This window comes from Ricinus communis, chromosome 2 (assembly GCF_019578655.1).
Source record: "Ricinus communis isolate WT05 ecotype wild-type chromosome 2, ASM1957865v1, whole genome shotgun sequence".
Taxonomy (NCBI): Eukaryota; Viridiplantae; Streptophyta; class Magnoliopsida; order Malpighiales; family Euphorbiaceae; genus Ricinus; species Ricinus communis.
The window spans coordinates 2,055,511-2,075,462 of NC_063257.1; the positions used below are offsets into that span (position 1 = coordinate 2,055,511).

At 36.1% G+C, this 19,952-nt stretch overlaps 3 protein-coding genes across 5 annotated transcripts; 2 read left to right on the forward strand and 1 right to left on the reverse strand.

The window, feature by feature from the left end:
• Positions 1 to 4,932: 4,932 nt before the first annotated feature.
• Positions 4,933 to 7,188, forward strand: LOC8288959 (dihydroflavonol 4-reductase). Its single transcript, XM_002510371.4, has 6 exons — positions 4,933 to 5,200; positions 5,330 to 5,499; positions 5,908 to 6,102; positions 6,256 to 6,415; positions 6,525 to 6,717; positions 6,809 to 7,188. The coding sequence occupies exons 1-6, from the start codon at positions 5,083 to 5,085 to the stop codon at positions 7,014 to 7,016; spliced, it is 1,044 nt and encodes a 347-aa protein (XP_002510417.2). The 5' UTR covers positions 4,933 to 5,082; the 3' UTR covers positions 7,017 to 7,188.
• Positions 7,189 to 8,277: 1,089 nt separating this feature from the next.
• LOC8288958 (ornithine transcarbamylase, chloroplastic) lies at positions 8,278 to 11,070 on the forward strand. The gene is made up of 5 exons (XM_002510370.4): positions 8,278 to 8,584; positions 9,158 to 9,492; positions 9,797 to 9,928; positions 10,025 to 10,300; positions 10,683 to 11,070. Exons 1-5 carry the CDS (start codon positions 8,374 to 8,376, stop codon positions 10,863 to 10,865), a joined length of 1,137 nt encoding a protein of 378 aa, XP_002510416.1. The 5' UTR covers positions 8,278 to 8,373; the 3' UTR covers positions 10,866 to 11,070.
• A 78-nt stretch (positions 11,071 to 11,148) lies between these two features.
• Positions 11,149 to 17,599, reverse strand: LOC8288957 (auxilin-like protein 1). Of its 3 annotated transcripts, XM_025157694.2 has the most exons (9): positions 17,092 to 17,599; positions 14,057 to 16,505; positions 13,028 to 13,972; positions 12,866 to 12,932; positions 12,668 to 12,741; positions 12,517 to 12,582; positions 12,333 to 12,422; positions 11,573 to 11,749; positions 11,149 to 11,408 (listed from the first exon to the last, which is right to left on the reverse strand). In XM_025157694.2, exons 1-9 carry the CDS (start codon positions 17,430 to 17,432, stop codon positions 11,373 to 11,375), a joined length of 4,245 nt encoding a protein of 1,414 aa, XP_025013462.2. In that variant the 5' UTR covers positions 17,433 to 17,599; the 3' UTR covers positions 11,149 to 11,372. The 3 variants fall into 3 exon arrangements, with proteins under 3 accessions (XP_025013462.2, XP_015574835.2, XP_002510415.2); XM_015719349.3 differs by having other exon boundaries at positions 12,866 to 12,923; positions 13,028 to 16,505; XM_002510369.4 differs by having other exon boundaries at positions 13,028 to 16,505; positions 17,092 to 17,597.
• Between the last annotated feature and the right edge of the window lie 2,353 nt (positions 17,600 to 19,952).

Sequence of the window (19,952 nt, forward strand, 5' to 3'; positions counted from 1 at the left end):
TGAACTCAGCCCAGAGAGCAATGCTCGATCAGGGCAAACAAATCCATAATAACCTTATTACCTGTCTTTGATCATTCGGTGCGACGCGATCTGATGCAACCCACCAGGTGGCATGTTCTACTAAAGCCTCATCCCAAATCACATTCAACAAATATAATAATAATCATGGTCTAGAAAAATTATTAAACACATATCGAAATAAAGAATCAGAATTTCGAGGAAACAACGTGCGATATGTGGAAAAATAATAATAACAATTGTGTGAATATAAGAGTAACTATCAAATAGTGATATAATATTACTAGTAACAATATTGAAATTTATCTCAGCAAATAATAATTAAATGAAATTATTTATATTGCGATACTAATAATCATATTAAATATGAATTTCAAGATAGCATATCAAAATTAGGTCTGGCAATAGTGTAGAGATTATGTGACTTTAACTCACAGGATTGGGCGACCTTCTAGCTCTGCTCCGGTGCCTCGGTTGGAGCGAGTCGAACAGACAAATCATCTAATCACGGAAAATAATTTATCAAAATGCTGAAACAATCGATCATTAATCCTAGGTCTAGACTCCTAGGACTGACTGTCTAAGAATCTCGACTCGGGTAAATTCTACCGAAAATTCGGCAGAACCTCCCCTACAATACAGACATTTACCCCCCGTAAAACGGGTCCAGGACCTGCTAGAAAAACACTTCAAATATCCAACAATTTAAACAACGGAAGTCGGGTCCCCAAATTTCACTATTTTCCCGACTCCGCTACACAGCACAAAACACGAGGCAGGGAAACTGACAGACAATTATTTTTTACTCACAAATATCATCAAATACTCAACACAATCAATAGACATAAAATTAGACCAAGAATTTCCAAAATTACAGGCCAGAGAAAAATTACCGAGACGCTCAATCGCTCAGTCGACTCGCCTCCGGCCGCCGGAGTCCGATCGACGATCCGAACACACCATCGGACTCACAACGACGCACTGATGACGATCCTCGCTTCTGATTTTTCGGACGATCTCGGCCGTCGATTTGCAAACGGAGCCCGATCGCCACGAAACCGGTGCCATTTCGAAGCTTGAGCTGAGATGAGTCGGGATATGTCCTCCGATCTTCCATAGCTCGCTGGAGCTCGCCGGAAAAATTAAAAAACGCCGGTTGCCTCCACTTCGCCGGAACTCTCTCCTCCGGCCACCAAAACTGACGCCACCACCGCCAAAATGAAGCTCTCTTCGAGGGGAGCCGATCGCCACCGAGATTAAGGAAGGCCAAAACTTCCGGCCGCTCCTACGCGATTCCCACCGCTAGATGCCGCCATTCTTGGCTTCGCCGGCCACCCACGCCGCCACCGACGACCGCCTTCCTCTTCTTCTTCTTCGGCCAACGCCCTCTCTCTCTCTCCCGATCTTCTTTCTCTCTCCCCGATCCTTCTTTCTTTCTTCTTTCAATATCGACATTTGACTCCTGAACTTTTCCTTATTACAATTTAGTTCCTGAACTTTCTTAATTACTTACAATTTCATCCTGTAGAATTTCAATTTAACCCCTAAAATTTCCTTTATCCTTTCAACTAAGCCCTTAACTATTTAATTTGGGCCAATCCGAATTATTGAAAATACATAATTACATAAATACCCATGACCGATATATTTATTTATGAAAATACCAAACTCACAAATTTCCATTAAAACCCCATAAAAATAAAATTATACTTTCAATCCTTATTCCAAAATAAATTTCCAATTTTGTCCTAACATAAAATTAATTTAAATAATAAATTTCCAACTTAAAATTTAATACTACTAATCAATTATAATACCAATTTTCTCAAAATTATTTTATAAACATCCTTTACAATTTCTACCATAATTTTCCAATATGTAATTTTTATTTATACATATACATTGGGGAAAAAAATTAGAATAACCAAAAATATATTCTACCCTTCAAATAATTTACTTAATTAATTTTTAAAATTTCAACTAATTGGGTATAGAAAAATAATTTATTTAATTGACTAATATTAAAATTTCCATTGAATCATTTCAAATTAAACCAAATAAAAATAAAAATAAAAATTAAATTAAATTAATTAAATAAATAAATACTCATTATTAAATATATAAAAATTCTGGGTATTACAATATATCAAAACATTGATTTGAGTATCACCCTTAGTGCAAGTAAAAAGAGAATAATCAGCATAGGATTGGAGAAAACCATACTCTTTTAAAGCAGTAACAAGTTTGGTAAACCAACACCTTGGTGCTTGTTTCAAGCCATATAATGACTTTCGAAGACGACAAACCATATCAGGTTAAGAAGACCCAAAACCAGGAGGAAGCTTTATATAGACCTCCTCATTGAGGTCCTCGTGCAAAAAAGCATTATGCACGTCCATCTGATGCAACTCCTAATTTTTAGATGCTGCAATGGCTAAGAAAGCACGAACTGTGACCATCTTTGCGACGGGCGCAAAAGTCTCGTTATAATCAATCCCGGCAATTTAATGATTACCAAGAACAACCAAACGAGCTTTAAGCCGTTCAATACTGCCATCAGAGTTATACTTGATTTTATAGACCCATTGACTACCAAGAGCACGTTTACCATGTGGTAATTTTTCCATAATCCAAGTACCATTATCCTCTAAAGCACGAATTTCTGTTTGCATAGCATGACGCTATCCTACATTTCTGATAGCCTCTTTAAATGATTTCGGTTCACAACCTGTAGTAACAACGGCAAGAAATTGCCGATGGCTAATAAAAAATTTTGCACAATTAATATAATGTGTTATAGGAAAGGGCGTACCTGAGGAAGCAGATGTCGCGGGTGAACTTGGAGAAAGAGTAGATGGACTTTTTATGAGAACAATGTTAGTAACATAGTCACGAAGTCGAATGGATGGAACTTTTTCATGGAATCCACATCCCATGTGAGGTTCATTGGTAGCATCTGGAGCAACCCCTTCGCCCCCCCTGTAGATGGATGGTGGGTTGGAGATGTGGGTGTAACTGGACTTTGTTCAACATTCGGCCAAACTTTGATTCATTAACTGTGGGAGGAATAGTGGGAGCAGGCTCTAAAGTGGTAGTTGTTGGGCTTTGGGTGGTGATATGGAGTGGGGATGATTCATTTGTAGACTCAAGTTCATCAGATAATGATTCAGGTTCTCTCAAAATATCAAAATCATCATCACCCAAATTCATGCTTCTAAAATTATCTTAGCAGCATCTCAGTTCTCCCAAGCTAGTCCCCCCCCCCCCCCGAAGTCAAGTTCAATATTGATGCTTCTTTTTGTGCCGACAGTAATCCTAGAGACGACAGATCCACGGATATTTTTAGACATCAATTTGAGAATTCTAATAGTACGGAATTGGATAATAATAAAATAAGTTGGAATTTAATTTTATTATTTGTGTTGAGTTCGGATCTGAATTCACGAATATCTAATACTCTAATTCAATTATGTTAAAATATTATTATAGTATTTATAATTTTATTATTTGAATCTTTATTTCAAATTTTACTGAATTTATACTTGGATTGTATTAATATATTAAATATTTAGATTTGATTAGTTTATATTTTATATTTTTTGTTTATATGAATTTTTATTAATATATTTTAGAATTTAATTATGGTAAACGGATATCCAATTAATTATCTGAATATTTATATAAACAGGTAGGGTATCCAATATCCGTTTAAATATCTATAATTAAATTTAATGGATTTTAATCTAGTTCAAATAATCCGCGAGTATTTCTATTCGGATTTGAGACAGGTTATAGTAACAAAAATAATTTATTAAACAGATATGGAGCATATGTTCGATATATATTTTTTAATCGAATTCGGACTCAGATACTCTTAATGGATGAATACCTTATCGGTTGCCTTTCATAAGAAATCTCGCTAGCATTTCTGTTGTGTGCCGAAATCTCAAGGCTCTTATCGAAAGTTAAGCCAGCTCATTCCCCCCTCCTGGCGGAGGCTTTAGCTTTTCAGGAGGCTGCAACTCTTGCGGTGCTTTTGCAGGCTGATGGTTGCTTGTTCGAAACTGACAGCCAAATCCTTCAACAGCCTTTAACCAATCCTATTTTTTGTCACTGGGAGATTGATCCCATATATAGTTGCAAACATTTTATCTATTTGCTAGAGACCGATTTTCTGCAATGAATTTTCTTTCTAGTTCAAAAGAAAAAGGTAATACAAAATTCTTAAAGATTTGTAAATGTGATATTAATAATATAAATAAATAAATAGGTGGTTAATATCAAATACATATTTATTCAAATAAGTTTGTTAGTTTGATTAAATAAAAACAATTGATAAACTATAATCTTAAATTTGGAAAAATAGTTAAATAAAATTATTTCATTCTTTTAAAGTCAAATTCAAAAGAAAAAGAAAATCATAAACCAGTCGTCTTTCATTTTTTATTTTTAATATAGAAAGAAGCCGTGTAATATGTGTTCTGTTAGTATCCATGTGCGACATGTTCAGGAGTAATTAAGGATTACACTGCTGTACAACTTAATTAGAGAAAAATAATACTATCTCCTTATAAATTTTAGAAATGTGGCTGCATTAATCATGTCGAGAATTCAATGATTTGTATTTAATTTTTGCTCTCATCGATTTCATGCAAGTATAGGAGTAGATGAATTATATAAAAATTGTTAGGTTCATCTACTCAGGGTACAGTACAGGGACGAAGATAGGTGGCATAATTTGCAGGAATAGATTGTGAGCTAGTAAATGACCACCCTTCCTTGAACGGTAGCTAATCACGTTCCCACTTCCCACTAAGCCCAACCAACGCTTGGATCATAGCGAAACCAAAAAAGATACCTAGTCTAACATTTCTTTTCTTTTTTCTCATATAAATTCTACCAACTAACACCAATTTTCGCAGCAATTCTAGATTGGATATTATCCTTTTATAGCAACTCCCCTTTTGTTAAAGAAATTATTAATATCCCTTCTTGGGTATTGAATTATTGTAGTAGTAGGTTTGGTTTAGTTTAGTTTTACTATTGCATATTCACCAATCGGTCATGGGATCGGAAGTACAAACCGTTTGTGTCACGGGTGCTTCTGGCTTCATCGGGTCATGGCTTGTAATGAGACTTCTTGAGCGTGGTTTTATGGTTCGAGCCACCGTGCGCGACGCTGGTATTATTTTTGTTGCACCTTTTACTGTCATATGGGTTACTCTGTCCTACTTTTATGTCGAAAATCTTTTGTGGTTTCTGTTTTGTACGGTTTATGTGATTTCTGGTTTTGTGTGTTGGGTGTTGACAGATAATATGAAGAAAGTGAAGCATTTGTTAGAATTGCCAAATGCTAAGACCCACATGACCTTATGGAAAGCTGACCTTGCCCAAGAAGGAAGTTTTGATGATGCAATTCGAGGGTGCAGTGGTGTTTTCCATGTGGCTACCCCCATGGATTTTGAACCCAAGGATCCTGAGGTACTTTCACTTGCATGTTTTACTTCTCTATTTTTTTCGAATGAGTCATTTCAGAGTTGTTAATTCTTTTACTAGTCAATTTTAATTTGATTAACTTAATTTGAATAAGGAGTTTTTACTTGCTGCTTTTAGTAAGTGGATATTTTATATTAAATTTACACGATCCGATCATTAAATTCAAAATGAATAATTGAAATTTTTCTATTTAACTGTTAAATAAAATTTTGATCTATGTTTTTTAAATTTTAAATTTGTTATAATTTATGTTGAAGAAATTTGACCTCCCTTGCAAAATATAATAGAGAAAATGGATCAGTTGTATTTTATTATAATAGGACAGGTATCATAAATGAATAAGTCGTAAAGATTTTCCTCTTGAATTCTTGACTGATTGCTTAAAATTGGCAGAATGAAGTGATAAGACCAACGGTCAATGGTGTATTAGACATAATGAAGGCATGTGCCAAGGCAAAAACTGTACGAAGAATAGTATTTACATCTTCTGCGGGAACTGTAGACGTTGAGGAACACAGGAAAGAAATGTACGATGAGCACTGCTGGAGTGATCTTGATTTCATTCTGACAAAAAAGATGACTGGATGGGTTTGTACATTTTTATTAATCCACACTTAATCAGCATCCTGATCGATTTCAATTTCAATCCTACCATCCAAATATTCCAAAATTTATTGCTCAATTTCTACTAGGATAACTTAATATTTAACCCTTCTTAATTACGAGTCCCTTGATTGCCAGGTATATTTCGTCTCCAAGTCTCTGGCAGAGAAGGCCGCCTGGAAGTTTGCTGAAAAGAATAATCTTGATTTTATTAGCATCATCCCTACTCTAGTTGTTGGTCCATTTCTCGGATCATTTTTTCCACCTAGCCTTATTACTGCACTTGCCCCGATTACCGGTACGAGACCAGCACTCCATCGCCAAACTATTAGCCGAATGGTGCAATTTGTTGTTCTTTGAAAGTTCCGAATTTTTCTTTTCCCTTAATGGACCAATTTTTGGAACAGGAAATGAAGCTCATTATTCGATTATAAAGCAAGGGCATTTTGTGCATTTAGATGATCTCTGCAATGCTCACATATTTCTGTTTGAGCATCCAAAAGCTGAGGGCCGTTACATTTGCTCCTCGCATGATGCCACCATTCATGAGGTCGCAAAATTGCTTAGAGAAAAATATCCGGAGTACAATATTCCTTCAAAGTAAGCTTAATCCTATTTTGGAATAATGATCTTGAAAATCATGTTTATCTTGGTCCCTGGAGTGACTGACTAATAATTCATTGTTAAATAGGATAAATGGAGTTGAAGAGGATATTAAGAACTTCATCTTCTCATCCAAAAAGCTTACGGACATGGGTTTCCAGTTCAAGTATAGCTTGGAAGATATGTTGGTAGGAGGTGTGGAATCATGTAGAGCAAAGGGAGTGCTTCCTGTCCCCAATGTAAAAGAATTAGCCGATGGAGGCAAACAAAATGGATGTGACTATTCCTGCATCTAATTTAATAGACCCATGTCAATGGCACGAGCATGAAACGGAGACTTGCCTCTACTACCAACCATTTGTGTCTCGTGTCTTTCAATTGGGTGTTGCTATGATAATAGTATGTAATAATTCTACAACTGTCGAAGTGTTATTATTATACTAATGGTATTTTACTATTTCCATGCAATACGCTTTCTTGTTATCTCTTCTTCTTTATTTGGCGGCCCAAAACTTCACATTTTGTTAGTTTCTTCCTCATGTTTTCAATTTATAATGGGAAGGAAGTTGTAGTCCCAAAACCACCAGGACATAATTGCTCCTGCTAGTTAATTACAATTGGAATTCTAGGCACATGCCTTCCTTACATTCATCTCTGGATTGATCATTTCATTCCGACAAAGAAGAAAGAAAAGGGCGAAAATTTACACATTTCTCGTAGTCTTCATCGTATTATGTTAATTTATCTAAATTTCCATAGGAAATAAAGGATTCTGTTGTTAACAAGGATGGAAACTCCAACTGAATTTCCTTAAGTGGCCTATACTCGAGTGCGTAGTGGCAAAGGGCCCTTCATCTGTTGATCGCCGGAAAAAAAGGCCCTTCACTTAATTTCTACCAACCAATGCATGCACGAGGATAATCATAACTCAAGCATTATTTATTTATTTATTTTTCTTGTCATTCCTATAAAAGAATTTTTCATCTTTAACTATTATACTACATTCTTTTTTCATTTTATGGAATAATCAGAAATAAATAGAGAAAAAAGCTTACAGGAGATTCATAGATTACCTAAAATCTAATCGGTGCAAGTAACAAGTCATCTTCATTCCCTCTCTCCAATCTCATTGAGATTTCTTAGTCTGGTGAAAATGAATACTAGATTCAACATCAATTAGGAAAATATCATTACAAGGCCAAACAATCTAATCATTAGTATTTAGATAATTTTAATTATGATTTTATTAATTTAATAAATATATTTTCTTATAAACCATTTTTATATTAATCTAATTTCTCAAAATATGATTCTATTATCTACTTGTCTTTGAAAGTAATTTTGAAAATTCTAAAAAAGATTTAAGTAATTCTCTTTTTAAAGAAAGCTCAATCTCAAATGGGGCTTGCTTTTTGTTTCTTTTAAAATTACGAAAGAGACAATGTATAACCAAAAGCACCCCATGTAGTCTGTAAGCTTAAACAGTGGGGATTTCATTTAGCTGAGGGCATTTACGTAATCCTGACTCTATAAAATCTCTTTCTTAAACTGATTGCTGCTGCGTCACTTAACTACTGCAACAACTACTACTTCAATTCAATCCAAAAAGAACAGCAGGAAACAAAAGAAACATTAAGAAAAAGAAAAAGAATAATGGCGGCGATCTCGTGTCACTGTGCAGTTCCATCAAACAAACTCTCTCTCTCCTCTTCCTTCTCTTCCTCTGCTTTTACCAGTAATCTTCTCTCGCGTCATGCTCGGTTATCTACTGTAACGGCGTCGTCTCAGGCGATTATTCGTGGAAGAATCTCGTGCCAGACCTCCTCTGCTACTTCTTCACCTTCTTCTTCCGTTAACGGTAAAGGTAGGTCTCCGTTATTGTAATCTTTCTGAATTCTATTCTTTTAATTATTTGTATTATAATGTGAGTTAGATCCTGATCATTTGTCAATGTTTTAACTGAGTGACGTGGAATTAGGGTTTAGGTTTTATTCAATAATGATAATGTGGCTATAGTGATAACTAGAACGGTAATTTGTCTACTATCTTTTGAAATCCGTTTTAGCTGTGGAAATGTCTCCATAAATTAATTGATATTGACCAGTGAAAGCATTTGAAAGCTATGGAAATGTTCTATTAGAATCAAGAAATTTTTACCTTATTGATCAATATGACCATTTAAGGTTCTCCATAATTTCGCTGTCTTTTCATTGACAAGAGACTGTTAATAGAATAACTTTGGTGCTGATTTTGGTTGTTGTGAGTTGTGACTGCGTTTCCAGATAATGAAGTCAACAGTCTTGATTGTTGAATAAACCTACTGCTGTATGATTAGCTCTAGTAAGTAAATTATTGAAATTAGACGCGTGAATGTGCTGTCTGCTGCCACTTGCATTTTAAAGATGACTTATTTTGTGTTTGATACTTGATTTTGCAGCGAAAACAGAACTGAAGGATTTTGTTCACATTAGTGATTTTGATAAAGCCACTATTATGAAGATCTTGGACAGGGCTGCAGAGGTTAAGGCACTGTTAAAATCTGGAGACAGGTCATTCCTCCCATTTAAAGGAAAGACAATGGCAATGATCTTTGCAAAGCCTTCTATGAGAACACGGGTTTCATTTGAGACTGGATTTTTCTTGCTTGGAGGCCATGCTATATATTTAGGACCTGATGATATCCAGATGGGAAAACGCGAAGAAACTTGTGACGTTGCTCGTGTTTTGTCTCGCTATAATGATATGATCATGGCACGTGTTTTTTCCCATCAGGTATGCTGGTGAGTTTCTTATGTTTATGGTGATTCCTTCTGACGATTGATTGTGGTTAAATCCATTTCTGCATATCTATGCAAATTTATGGGTTCATAGAAATTCCAGTTGGAAGTGAGTACCTTGTTTTACCGAATTGAACTGCTTGAAGATTAGCATAGCTATTATGTGTTCTTAAATAGCTATATTTTTGTGGTTTGAAGTTCTATATGTTTAACTAATCTCATCTTTGTAAGTTTGCTTGAAAGCATTCATGTTGAATGTGGATACGTATCGATGCAGTTGCTTATAAGTAATTTTGCAGGATATTCTTGATCTGGCAAAGTATGCAACTGTACCTGTTGTTAATGGCCTGACTGACTACAACCATCCTTGCCAAATAATGGCTGATGCCCTCACAATAATTGAACACATTGGTCAGTTGGAGGGAACGAAGGTTAGCTCACTATTCTGGCATTCAATTCATTTCTAGTTAATCTTGGCATGTCATGTAACTTGGGTGTAATCTGATTCCATACACTACAAATTTCAGGTGGTATATGTTGGGGATGGCAACAACATTGTCCATTCATGGTTGTTACTGGCATCTGTTATTCCTTTCCACTTCATTTGTGTGTGCCCTAAAGGTTTTGAACCAGATGCAGAAACTGTTAAGAAGGCTCAGGAGGCAGGAATTAGCAAGATTGAGATTACAAACGATCCAAAGGAAGCTGTTAGAGGAGCTGATGTTGTATACTCAGATGTGTGGGCGAGTATGGGGCAAAAAGAAGAGGCTGCACACCGCCGTAAAGCATTTCAAGGATTTCAGGTATGCATATTGTTTAGTTAGAAGCGTTTGCATGTACAGATATATGCTTGTGTCTTAGAAGTGTGTTAAACCTTCAAACATTCTAGTGTTATGCTTTGGGCTGATTACAGTGTATGGATTATCTTCTTTCATTTTATCCCTTAAAATGCAAAGATTTTTTCAAGCAACCGTTTTATTTGATTCCTAATTGATTGTAAGAAGCTTGTGCACTATCAGAAGCTGTCAACTCTGCCATTCTTCTATTAGGATGACATAGCCTGCTAGTTGCCAGGTGCTGCGTTTGAATTAACCTGAACAAAATGTGCATGGTTAGATGTTTAATAGATTTAGCATATAAACTCCATCTATTTGTGTTTCACATTGACATTTGAACATTCTGCAGGTTGATGAAGATCTTATGAAATTAGCCGGCCCAAAAGCTTACTTTATGCATTGTTTACCAGCAGAGAGGGGTGTAGAGGTAACAGACGGTGTCATTGAAGCTCCAAACTCTATTGTCTTCCCACAAGCTGAGAACCGCATGCATGCACAGAACGCTATAATGCTTCATGTGCTTGGTCTGTGATCTCACTACACCAATGCCTGGCCTGATGGGCAAGCACACCAGTGTTTAGGTTACTAAAGTCAGCTGTTTCAAAAATGTTTTGGCAATTTTATTTTTAGCTGGATTAGATGTTGAATTTTGTGACTTTAGCCCGTTTCACTGAGTTATCATCAGTTGTTAAGGTAAGAACTCAATTTTCGTGGTTTGAATTCAAGCGTTATAACTATGCTCCCTGTATGAACTTATGGAATCATCTGACTGCGGGATATGTTAGCATTGTCATGCATAGTTGTGCATTTCAATCTGTATTGGACTTTCTGTTTGTCTTCTTGAATTCAATAGAAGCATGTAATTACCCCATGCCAGCTGTCTCTGAGAAGTTACATGGAGAAAAAGAATGCCTTTACTGATTTTTCTATATTCCTCATAGGGTTTAATTATAAATGAGATGTTATCTTGCTGCAAATACATGTAGTTCGCTCAGGGCGAATGCTGCCCCAGGGACAAGATTGTAAAGCCCGTAGTTGTCTACCGTTCTTCAGCACTGAATTTGTTCCAGGCATCCTGGGGACAAAAAAATAGGTTAGTGCCATTTCCCAGTAGGTTACGAATACATCACTGCAGCTGCATTTTTTCAACTTGAATTCAGACAGTTTTAGTAAATTCAATATAGTCAACTGGGTCATGATACAGTCTGTATATTAAGCAAATGGAAGAGAGCACCAGACCTTCAGAAGATCAAAAACTTTTTCACACGTGTATTTCTGCTGTATGCTTGCACCCCTTTGTTGTAGCTTGTCAGGATGAACAAAAAGAGTGGCTTTACGGTAAGCTTTCTTCACAGCAGCTGTAGATATAAGATCTGTTAAAGGAATTGGCTGCCAGCCACTGTCGGGGCTAAGGATCTGCAAGTACAAAGGGTCAACGTTGAAAGAAGAAAAAAGAAAAAAAAGCTAGTGAGTATTTGTGTTTGAGCTTAAAACCGTTTAGCCCATCTGGATGTAAGACCATCGATGCTGGAAACTCATAATGGAATATTAATAACTAAAAAGAACAATAAAGCCGATAAACAACACAATCCATGCTGGAAATTCATAATAATAATAATAATAATAAAACCAATAGGCATGACAGGCTAACATTTTTGGAGCAATAACCTGCGTAGCAATTCTTATTTGCTTCATCATGGTGCTTCAGAAAAGCACAACATGATTACTGATGTGTTTTAATCAAACAGGCAGCGCAGAGTCAAAATAATGTAGCTACAACATGTTTTTGGTTGATTGTGAAGGTATCCCTAGCTGGAATGGCTAACACAATCAAATCCAAAGGAATATCCAGTAAAGGAAGATATATCATCTACAAAATTTATATAGTGCACAATACAATAGTAATTGCATAAAATTCTGTGATTATTTAGATTCTACATAGTATGTTATCGCATTATAGAAGCATTGATATATTAGAAAGTTTAAAAGCTCTACGTACATAGTGTAGTGTTGAGAGCAGGGCACGCAAATTCCTCTCCTTTCCACTGGACCACCGTTTGACATCAGCATCCAAAATTTCTGCGAGTCTCTGCCATCATAATTTAAACCAGGACAGTGAGAAAAACGTCCATAACTTATCATTATTGCTAGAATTCTACACTCATAGTTGAATAGATAATTACATTTCTCTCAGCTTGTTCTTTCTGAGCAAGAAGATCACGCATATTTTTCTCTGCAAGAGCTTTTGCCTGAAAGTGACCTCAAAAGAAGAATGGAAGTTAAGAATCAGAAATTTAGGTTAAACTATATTCAAAAAAGAAGCAAGAAGCAAACCGCGCGTTCTGCTGTCCTTTGGTTCCTTTCAATTGTAGCCTTGCACCTTTCAACTGATTCACCATTAGATCTCTCTGTTGAATAATTTATTAAGCAAAAGTATAATTCAAAAGCACGCACAATTTAAGTACATTTTAACAAAGTAAAAACATGACGAATCTATCTTTTATATAACATAGAAATTCATGCATTTCATACCATCATGATTTGAAGAGCTAGGATATTTTGAGCTGCTTGTAGGAGCTGAACCTTTATACTGTTGTTCCTGCAGGGAAAAATATCAAGTCATAATTTTTCTAAGCAACTGAAACACAATGAAAACAAGACAGCAGAAGAAAAACATATACAGAAGTAACTCACACTGGATTTTAACCCAGCATCTCTTGGAACACCAGAAAACTTCTCAGCTGGATTTCTCGCATTAAAAGCAGCTTTCTCTGACAATGCTCTCTCCAAGGCACGCTCCCTGGCCTCTGCAGTTGCTCTCTCTACTGCAGCACGCTCAGCCTTTAGTTTGGCTTCCAGAGATGCTTTCTCCGCTGCTGACTTACCATTAGCTTCTGCACAAGCCTTCTCTAAACCTTCTCGAGCTTCTGCAATCACTCTTTGATGAGCTTCTGCAGCTGCTTTCTCTGCAGCAGCCCTTTCCGCCCTCTCTCGAGCTTCAGCAAAAGCCCTTTCACGAGCTTCTCGGATTGCTCTTTCAACAGCTATTCTTTCCTTTTCTTTTTCCATTTCTCTCACTTTGTTTTCTTCCTTTCTTTCATGATTTTTCTTTTCCAACTCTGTCTCCTTTTCTGCAGTATCTTCGCTGTCTTTCTTTTCTACTGTCAGAGTTTCATGATGGCCTTCCTCCTTTTCATAAATGCTTTGGTTTTTTCTCTCCTCGGGAGATACCCTGATGTTCTCTATTTCCCTCTCAAAAACAAACGGTTGCTGAGTAGCTTGCCCACCAATTCTATTACTCACCTCTTTTTCCTCAGAAGAAAATTCAAAATAAATCTCATCGTGATTAATGGCTACTTCAGGCTTCTTTATCTCCTTTTTATTTTCTCCCAATTCAGCAATTGTTTCTTCGACTTGCTTTTCTGGGTCACACGATGTCTTGGACTCTATCCCAGCACCTAACCATTTTTCCTCAAGAGAATATGAAAAGCTGCAATCATTTTCTTCATCATTGAGGCCAATTTCAGATGTGCTGACATCCTTCTCGTTTTTATCCAATTCAGAATTTACTTCTTCAACATGCTTTTCCTGTTCATCCAATTCAGAAGTTACTTCTTCAACATGCTTTTCCTGTTCAACCCATTCAAAAGTTACTTCTTCAACATGCTTTTCCTGTTCATCCAATTCAGAAGTTACTTCTTCAACATGCTTTTCCTGTTCAACCCATTCAAAAGTTACTTCTTCAACATGCTTTTCCTGTTCACAGACTTTCATGTATTCTGCCATGTGATATTTGTTTAGCTTGTGATCAAAGTTCCAGTCAGTTTCGCCTAAATATACATCGGCAGCTTGCTTCTTAATCCCATCAAGCTCATCGACATCTTGCTTTGGGATACCAGTTTCAAGATTACCTTCTTCCACCAGCTCATATGCTTTTTCAGATGCTTTTGACCCATTTCCAGTTTCTTTAAGAAAGTAATCTCCAATCACCTCCATCATCCTATCATTCTCTTCAAATTCAACCATTGAAGTTACTTGCACATCTTCAAAATTCTCAGATCCATAGGCTTCATTTACTTTTCCTGCATTCTCATTTTTATCCAGCTTATGCACATCATCAATTGCTTCAAGATTATCCTGATATTTGAAAGTTTCTTCAGTCAGTTCCATATTGCTGTTATTGTCTGCCCTCAGATGAATCTCTATTTGTGTCCTCTCAGCTTCTACCCCTTCATAAGTTTGTTCAACCTCATTTTCGTTTATTTGATTGAGCATCTTGTCATTATATTTTGCATCAACCAGACTCTCATTCTCTTTTGTTCCAGAATCTTCCTCAAAGTGGTTAAAACTTGCCTCAATTACTTCCTGTTTGTGAAATTGATCTAATATCTCAGTGTGCTCTGGTTCAGAGTTCTTCTCATTTTCTTTGGGATCCCAACGCTCTTGTTTCTCTTCAAATTTCACACTGTCCAAATTTTCTACTTGTCTCTTCCCATTTCCTTTGTGTGTATCAATCTCATGCAGTCTTCTCTCATTGTCCTTTCTCAATGGAACTTCATTTGACCGACTCTCTGGTTCCTCTTGATCACGTGACTCAGTTTCTTCCTTCTCAACTTGCAACCAATCTTCAGCCTCTTTTAGTTCATTCATATCTTTGTCCTCCTCCATCTCTTGCGTTTCAGACTTTGCCTCTTCTTCTGGTTCATTCAGCCTTTTCGCTATAACTTCATACTGTTCCTGTTCATGGGGCATCTCAAGTGTTTGACCAGCTTCTTCATGCTCATAAGCAACTGTGGTTTTATCTTCATTTTCCTGATGATGAATAACTTCATCTGATTTGATAATGTTTCTGAATATATCCCATTTGAATGCTGCTGCCACTGAGTTTAGTACCCTCTCAACCTTCTCCTGTATAGGGGCCTCCTCAAATGGTTTTAGTTTCTTACCACACTCCATTCTATTTTTCATGTTCTCATCTCCCAACATCTTCTCTTTGAATTCATTTTCATTAGTGCATGGTATCATTTTCTCAACATTGGGTGCCTGCTTGACCTCCATTTCAGTAGCCCCATGTTCACTGGTACCAGCAGGTTCAGAAAACCCATTTGTTGCCTTCCCACTTTCTGCTCCAAGCCTATGGTTCACTTGAGCCCATTTGGACTCCGTGCTTTGTGTTTCTTCAGTGGCATTTTTCACAATAGATGGTTTCATTGCATTTCTGAGGTCTGGAGTTGTTTGGCTTGCTTTTGTTGCATTGTTCTCTGATAAGCCAGTGAAAACTTGTTTTGGAACAGTATAAATTTTATGATCCATTTCCAGAGTCTCCTCTTTGGATCTGTTTGCTGTTTCAGCAGCTTTAATCTCCCTTTTCTCAGCTTTCAAGCTATCATTAAGGCTTGATTTCGCACGATTATGAAGGCCTTGCCTCTTCTTTTCCATCAATTCTTTGGCTATTTTCATCTTTGCTTCAGCCTCCTCTATAGCCCTCCTCAGAGCAGCTACTGAGGAGGCAGCAGCAGAATTAGCATCTATTTCCTCATCGGAGGGAGGTGGTGAACAACTAAAAGCAGCATCTACTGACGCATCACTTTTGGAAACCCCAAACTTCGAATTCATTGACCTCATAGAACCACCCTTATTATGAACTAACTTAGGCACAGAACTTAGAGGTGATACTGTTGACGGTACTGTGCCAAGGCCAATTTCAAATGCATCAAATGATATATCATTTGAAAAGGATTTATTCCTATTAGATTTTCTTTTAGATTCAGCATGGCTTGTAGAAGTATTTACAGCAGCACCTCCAGGTTGTGGTCCAGACACGACTTTGCGGAGAAGTTTGGGAGGCTTCATACGCTCAGTGACATTCTTGTTCAAATGAGTATCATTCAATACAGTTCGCGCTGGCTTGACATTTTCAGTCATCAGCGATGGAGTGGTTTCATTGATCAAACAAGTATCACCAGGAATTGAATGATGCTGAGCAATATGTGCCATTCCATTCGACCTATTTTTGCTCCCTTGGTTGCTTTTATTATTTGATACGTTGAACTGCTTTACACCATCAAACAACTGAGGACATACTTCAGGTGACGGGGCTTGTCTACCTTTTGAAATATTAGAATGTTGTGTCCTTGCAGTTGTAGGACAGAAACTTGCCTCAGCTGGAGTCCTACATAATTTAATGGGAAAGAAAAACAAACCTTCTCCTAGTCAGTATTTTACATTTTCAAGATGAGTCTAACATGATGATCTAGACATAATTAAATTTGAAAGAGAAAATGTTAGCATGGAGAGAGAGGGCGAAAGAAAAAATTTGATTGAACTGCAGAAACCAAACCGATGACATGGTTTATAACACAAAGTTTTTATTTCGCCAAGCTCGCATACACTAAACCAAATTTATTAAGTGCAAATCATCAATTAATTTTTTTCTGGGCAAGGTCACGAACCAGACCGTTAAAAGAAAAGCTGCAAATATTTATTAACCAAGAAATCTCTCTTTCTCTTTTCTGTGTAGCAGGGTACACTGAAGCTTTAGAGCACTTAAATCCATACAACAATGTCACTGTCATTATTAAAGATCCTCCTTCGGCTAATCCATTTTAAGAAAGCTTGAGATTTTTTAACTTATCCTCCGCTAACAATCTAAAAAACTGCAGTTACCGAACTAGAACATAAATAAAAAAAAAAACAGTGTTTTTATCACATGGCAAAAAGGAAAAAAGAATTCAAAGAAAGAATGAAATGTGCCATACCTAGCTTCTTTAGACAAGTTGTTAACTTTCTTAGGCTTAGAAACTAATTCCTCATAAGACACAGCAAAATCAGCTTCTCCAAAACCACCAAAAATGGTAGAATAATCTGGTTTCGAGCTTCGTACATCACCTGAAATATTCATTTCAGGAAAATCAAGAATCGGAATCGAACAATTACTAGAAGCACCAAATATCTCTTTATAATCCTCCATTCGAGTCGTCCCGGACTTCATCGCACCACCAAAAACGCCGTCGTATACATGCTTTCCACTCAAGCTTCCACCACTGGAAAGCTTCTTAGAGAAAGCAGCAGTAACAGAAAGAGCTGGCTGATACTCCATACAAACTCAATTAGGGTTTAGTTTGGTGTTTTTCTTTTTCTGTTACTTTCTTTGTTCTTCTCTTTGTCTGGTCTTTCTTCCTCTGCAGGGAAAAATAAAAATTTCTGCAGAGAGAGAGAGAGAGAGAGAGAGAGAGAGAGAGGAAACAGAGACGAAGTAAACCGAGAAAATAAGAGATATACGAGAAAATGATTGTTAAAACGTTAATAATGTCTAATGGCACGTAAGGTGTCTAAATGGCGATTTTTTGAAATAATCGGACGATGTACGAGAATGGGTGACCGGGAGAAGAGTTACCGAAAGGTGGTTTGACGGTTGTCGTTTACCAGAGCTGCTATCGAGGCGCCAAGCTGTCACCAATCAGCGGTACCGACATAGGGGTAGTTATGGTATAGTGAAAGATAAAGTAGGGGTGTTTTGGTGAAGTAGGTGGGTTCGTGGTCCGTGTAATCTGTCTTGGTGTGGCCTTGATTGTGTGTGGCGAAGTGTAATCGCGTGGATGTTAGCTAATTTATCGTAAAAGGGAACTTACAACTACAGGTACAATAACAGCATTGGGTGGCTATTTCTTTATGTTAACCCCTTCTTCAACCCACCAAAACTTCTTGGCATATTTTTAACAAATATTGGCTTCAAACCTGAACTGAACTTTTCTTGTTTTAAAAGATAGCCATTGAGGGTCAAGTGTACAAAATTATACTAGAAAGACTTGGGAAATTTAATCATAAATAAAGTTAAAAGAGGGTTATTGCATGGATATTCTTGATCATATATAATTCATGTATGTATGTTAATGAGAGATCTTTTATAACGTTACAGATTCTCCTGGCAAATCATATCCTTCAAATCAATGATTACAAGCTGAGCCGCTTCCTTCACATGGGACAGCAGCAATGTCGAATGCGACTGCATATAAGAGGAAACCTACCAACTTAATACAACTCAACTGCTGTTCCAGAACCAACCAAAAAAACTGTGACCCCACACCCACGGTCATCTTCCTAACCAGTCTTATTCATTTATATGCTTTGTGGTCCCACGTCAAACCCAAGAAGTGTGTTTGGCTCTTGCAATTACATAACATCATCAGATTTTTTGGTACATATAATATCTTACAGCTTGCTTATATATATAAATGATTTACAGCTTCCCTTTAGCTGGCTTCAATTCATGTCAAAAACCAAACCACTGGTTCGTGAAACTATTGGAATTGGGTTATTCTAATCTTTCCTTTTCTTTACAACTACTTACTCGAACGTGAAAAAACAACTTGACTTGTGATTATTTAACTAAAGCAATATCTAATTATGAGCATCTTTATTGATTCCCACTTCATGTCAATTTTATCTTTTCCTAATTATTACCAAAATGATATTTTAGACCAACCAACAATTATATTATATTAAGTTGCATGAAAATTTTAAAATAAATTACGATTCCGTGTTGAATACGTTTCGAACACCAAAATTTTTCAGAATCTTTTCGGATACATTTCAAAAACTTTAAAAATCGTTTTCTATTTTTTTATATTATTATTAATAATTTTATATTTAAAAGTCTTTTGTATGTATGTTTTTCATATATTGTTTTCTCTTGGTATATAATAATTAGCTATTCTTTTAAAATCTAGTAAATATCAGTTAGTAATTTAATGGACAAATCATGCAGTATAATATTTATTATATACTAACATGATCAATTATATTAATTATATCTAATTTGTATCTTTTATGATGATAAAGATAATAATATAATAAAATATTTAGAATAATCATTCACTGTTATTTTAATTTTTCATAAATAATTATTATTTATTTAAGTTTTATTAAGAATATTAGCATGACTTCTAAGTATTTGATCTATTATATATATAATATTTTTTTAATATATCGTTTTCTAATTTTTTTAAAATTATATATCTCCGTATCATGTCTTGTCATGTGGCGTTTCTTATTTCCGTTTTCGTTTCCGTGCTATATAGATATTATATATTATAACCAACTAATGGATGGATCTATTGCGGTTATTATTTTTAAAGTTTAAAATAAGATTAATTATAAAAGACTCCCTAAAAGAGAAAGATAAACTTGTCTATATTTCATATATATGTATCCTATCCTGCTGAGCCAGCACATATGCATTGTGTTGGCTGCTATATACAAGCAGCTCCTTAAACCTAAAGAAAGGCGTGGTTTAGTATTGAGTTAAAAGTACCTGATATCACAAATTCTGTTCAAAACCAAAACAGGAAAATATCGTTTGTTATGTCTGGCAGTACCGCCAAGTTAACCAACTAGTCAAAATTTTATGCATGACTTGTGAGTTGTGGCCCTCCTACATTTGAATTTAGCTCGTACTATAGAAAGGGTATTTGATACTTTTGTCATCTCCATTTTCCACTTGCCATTATCGCTAATCCAAAGACACACATGCACAAGAAAAAATTGGAAAGGGATTTTAAGAACTGTGCTTATAAGGTACAGATCAAGGTACTTAACGCTATCATATGCAAGCAAGCAG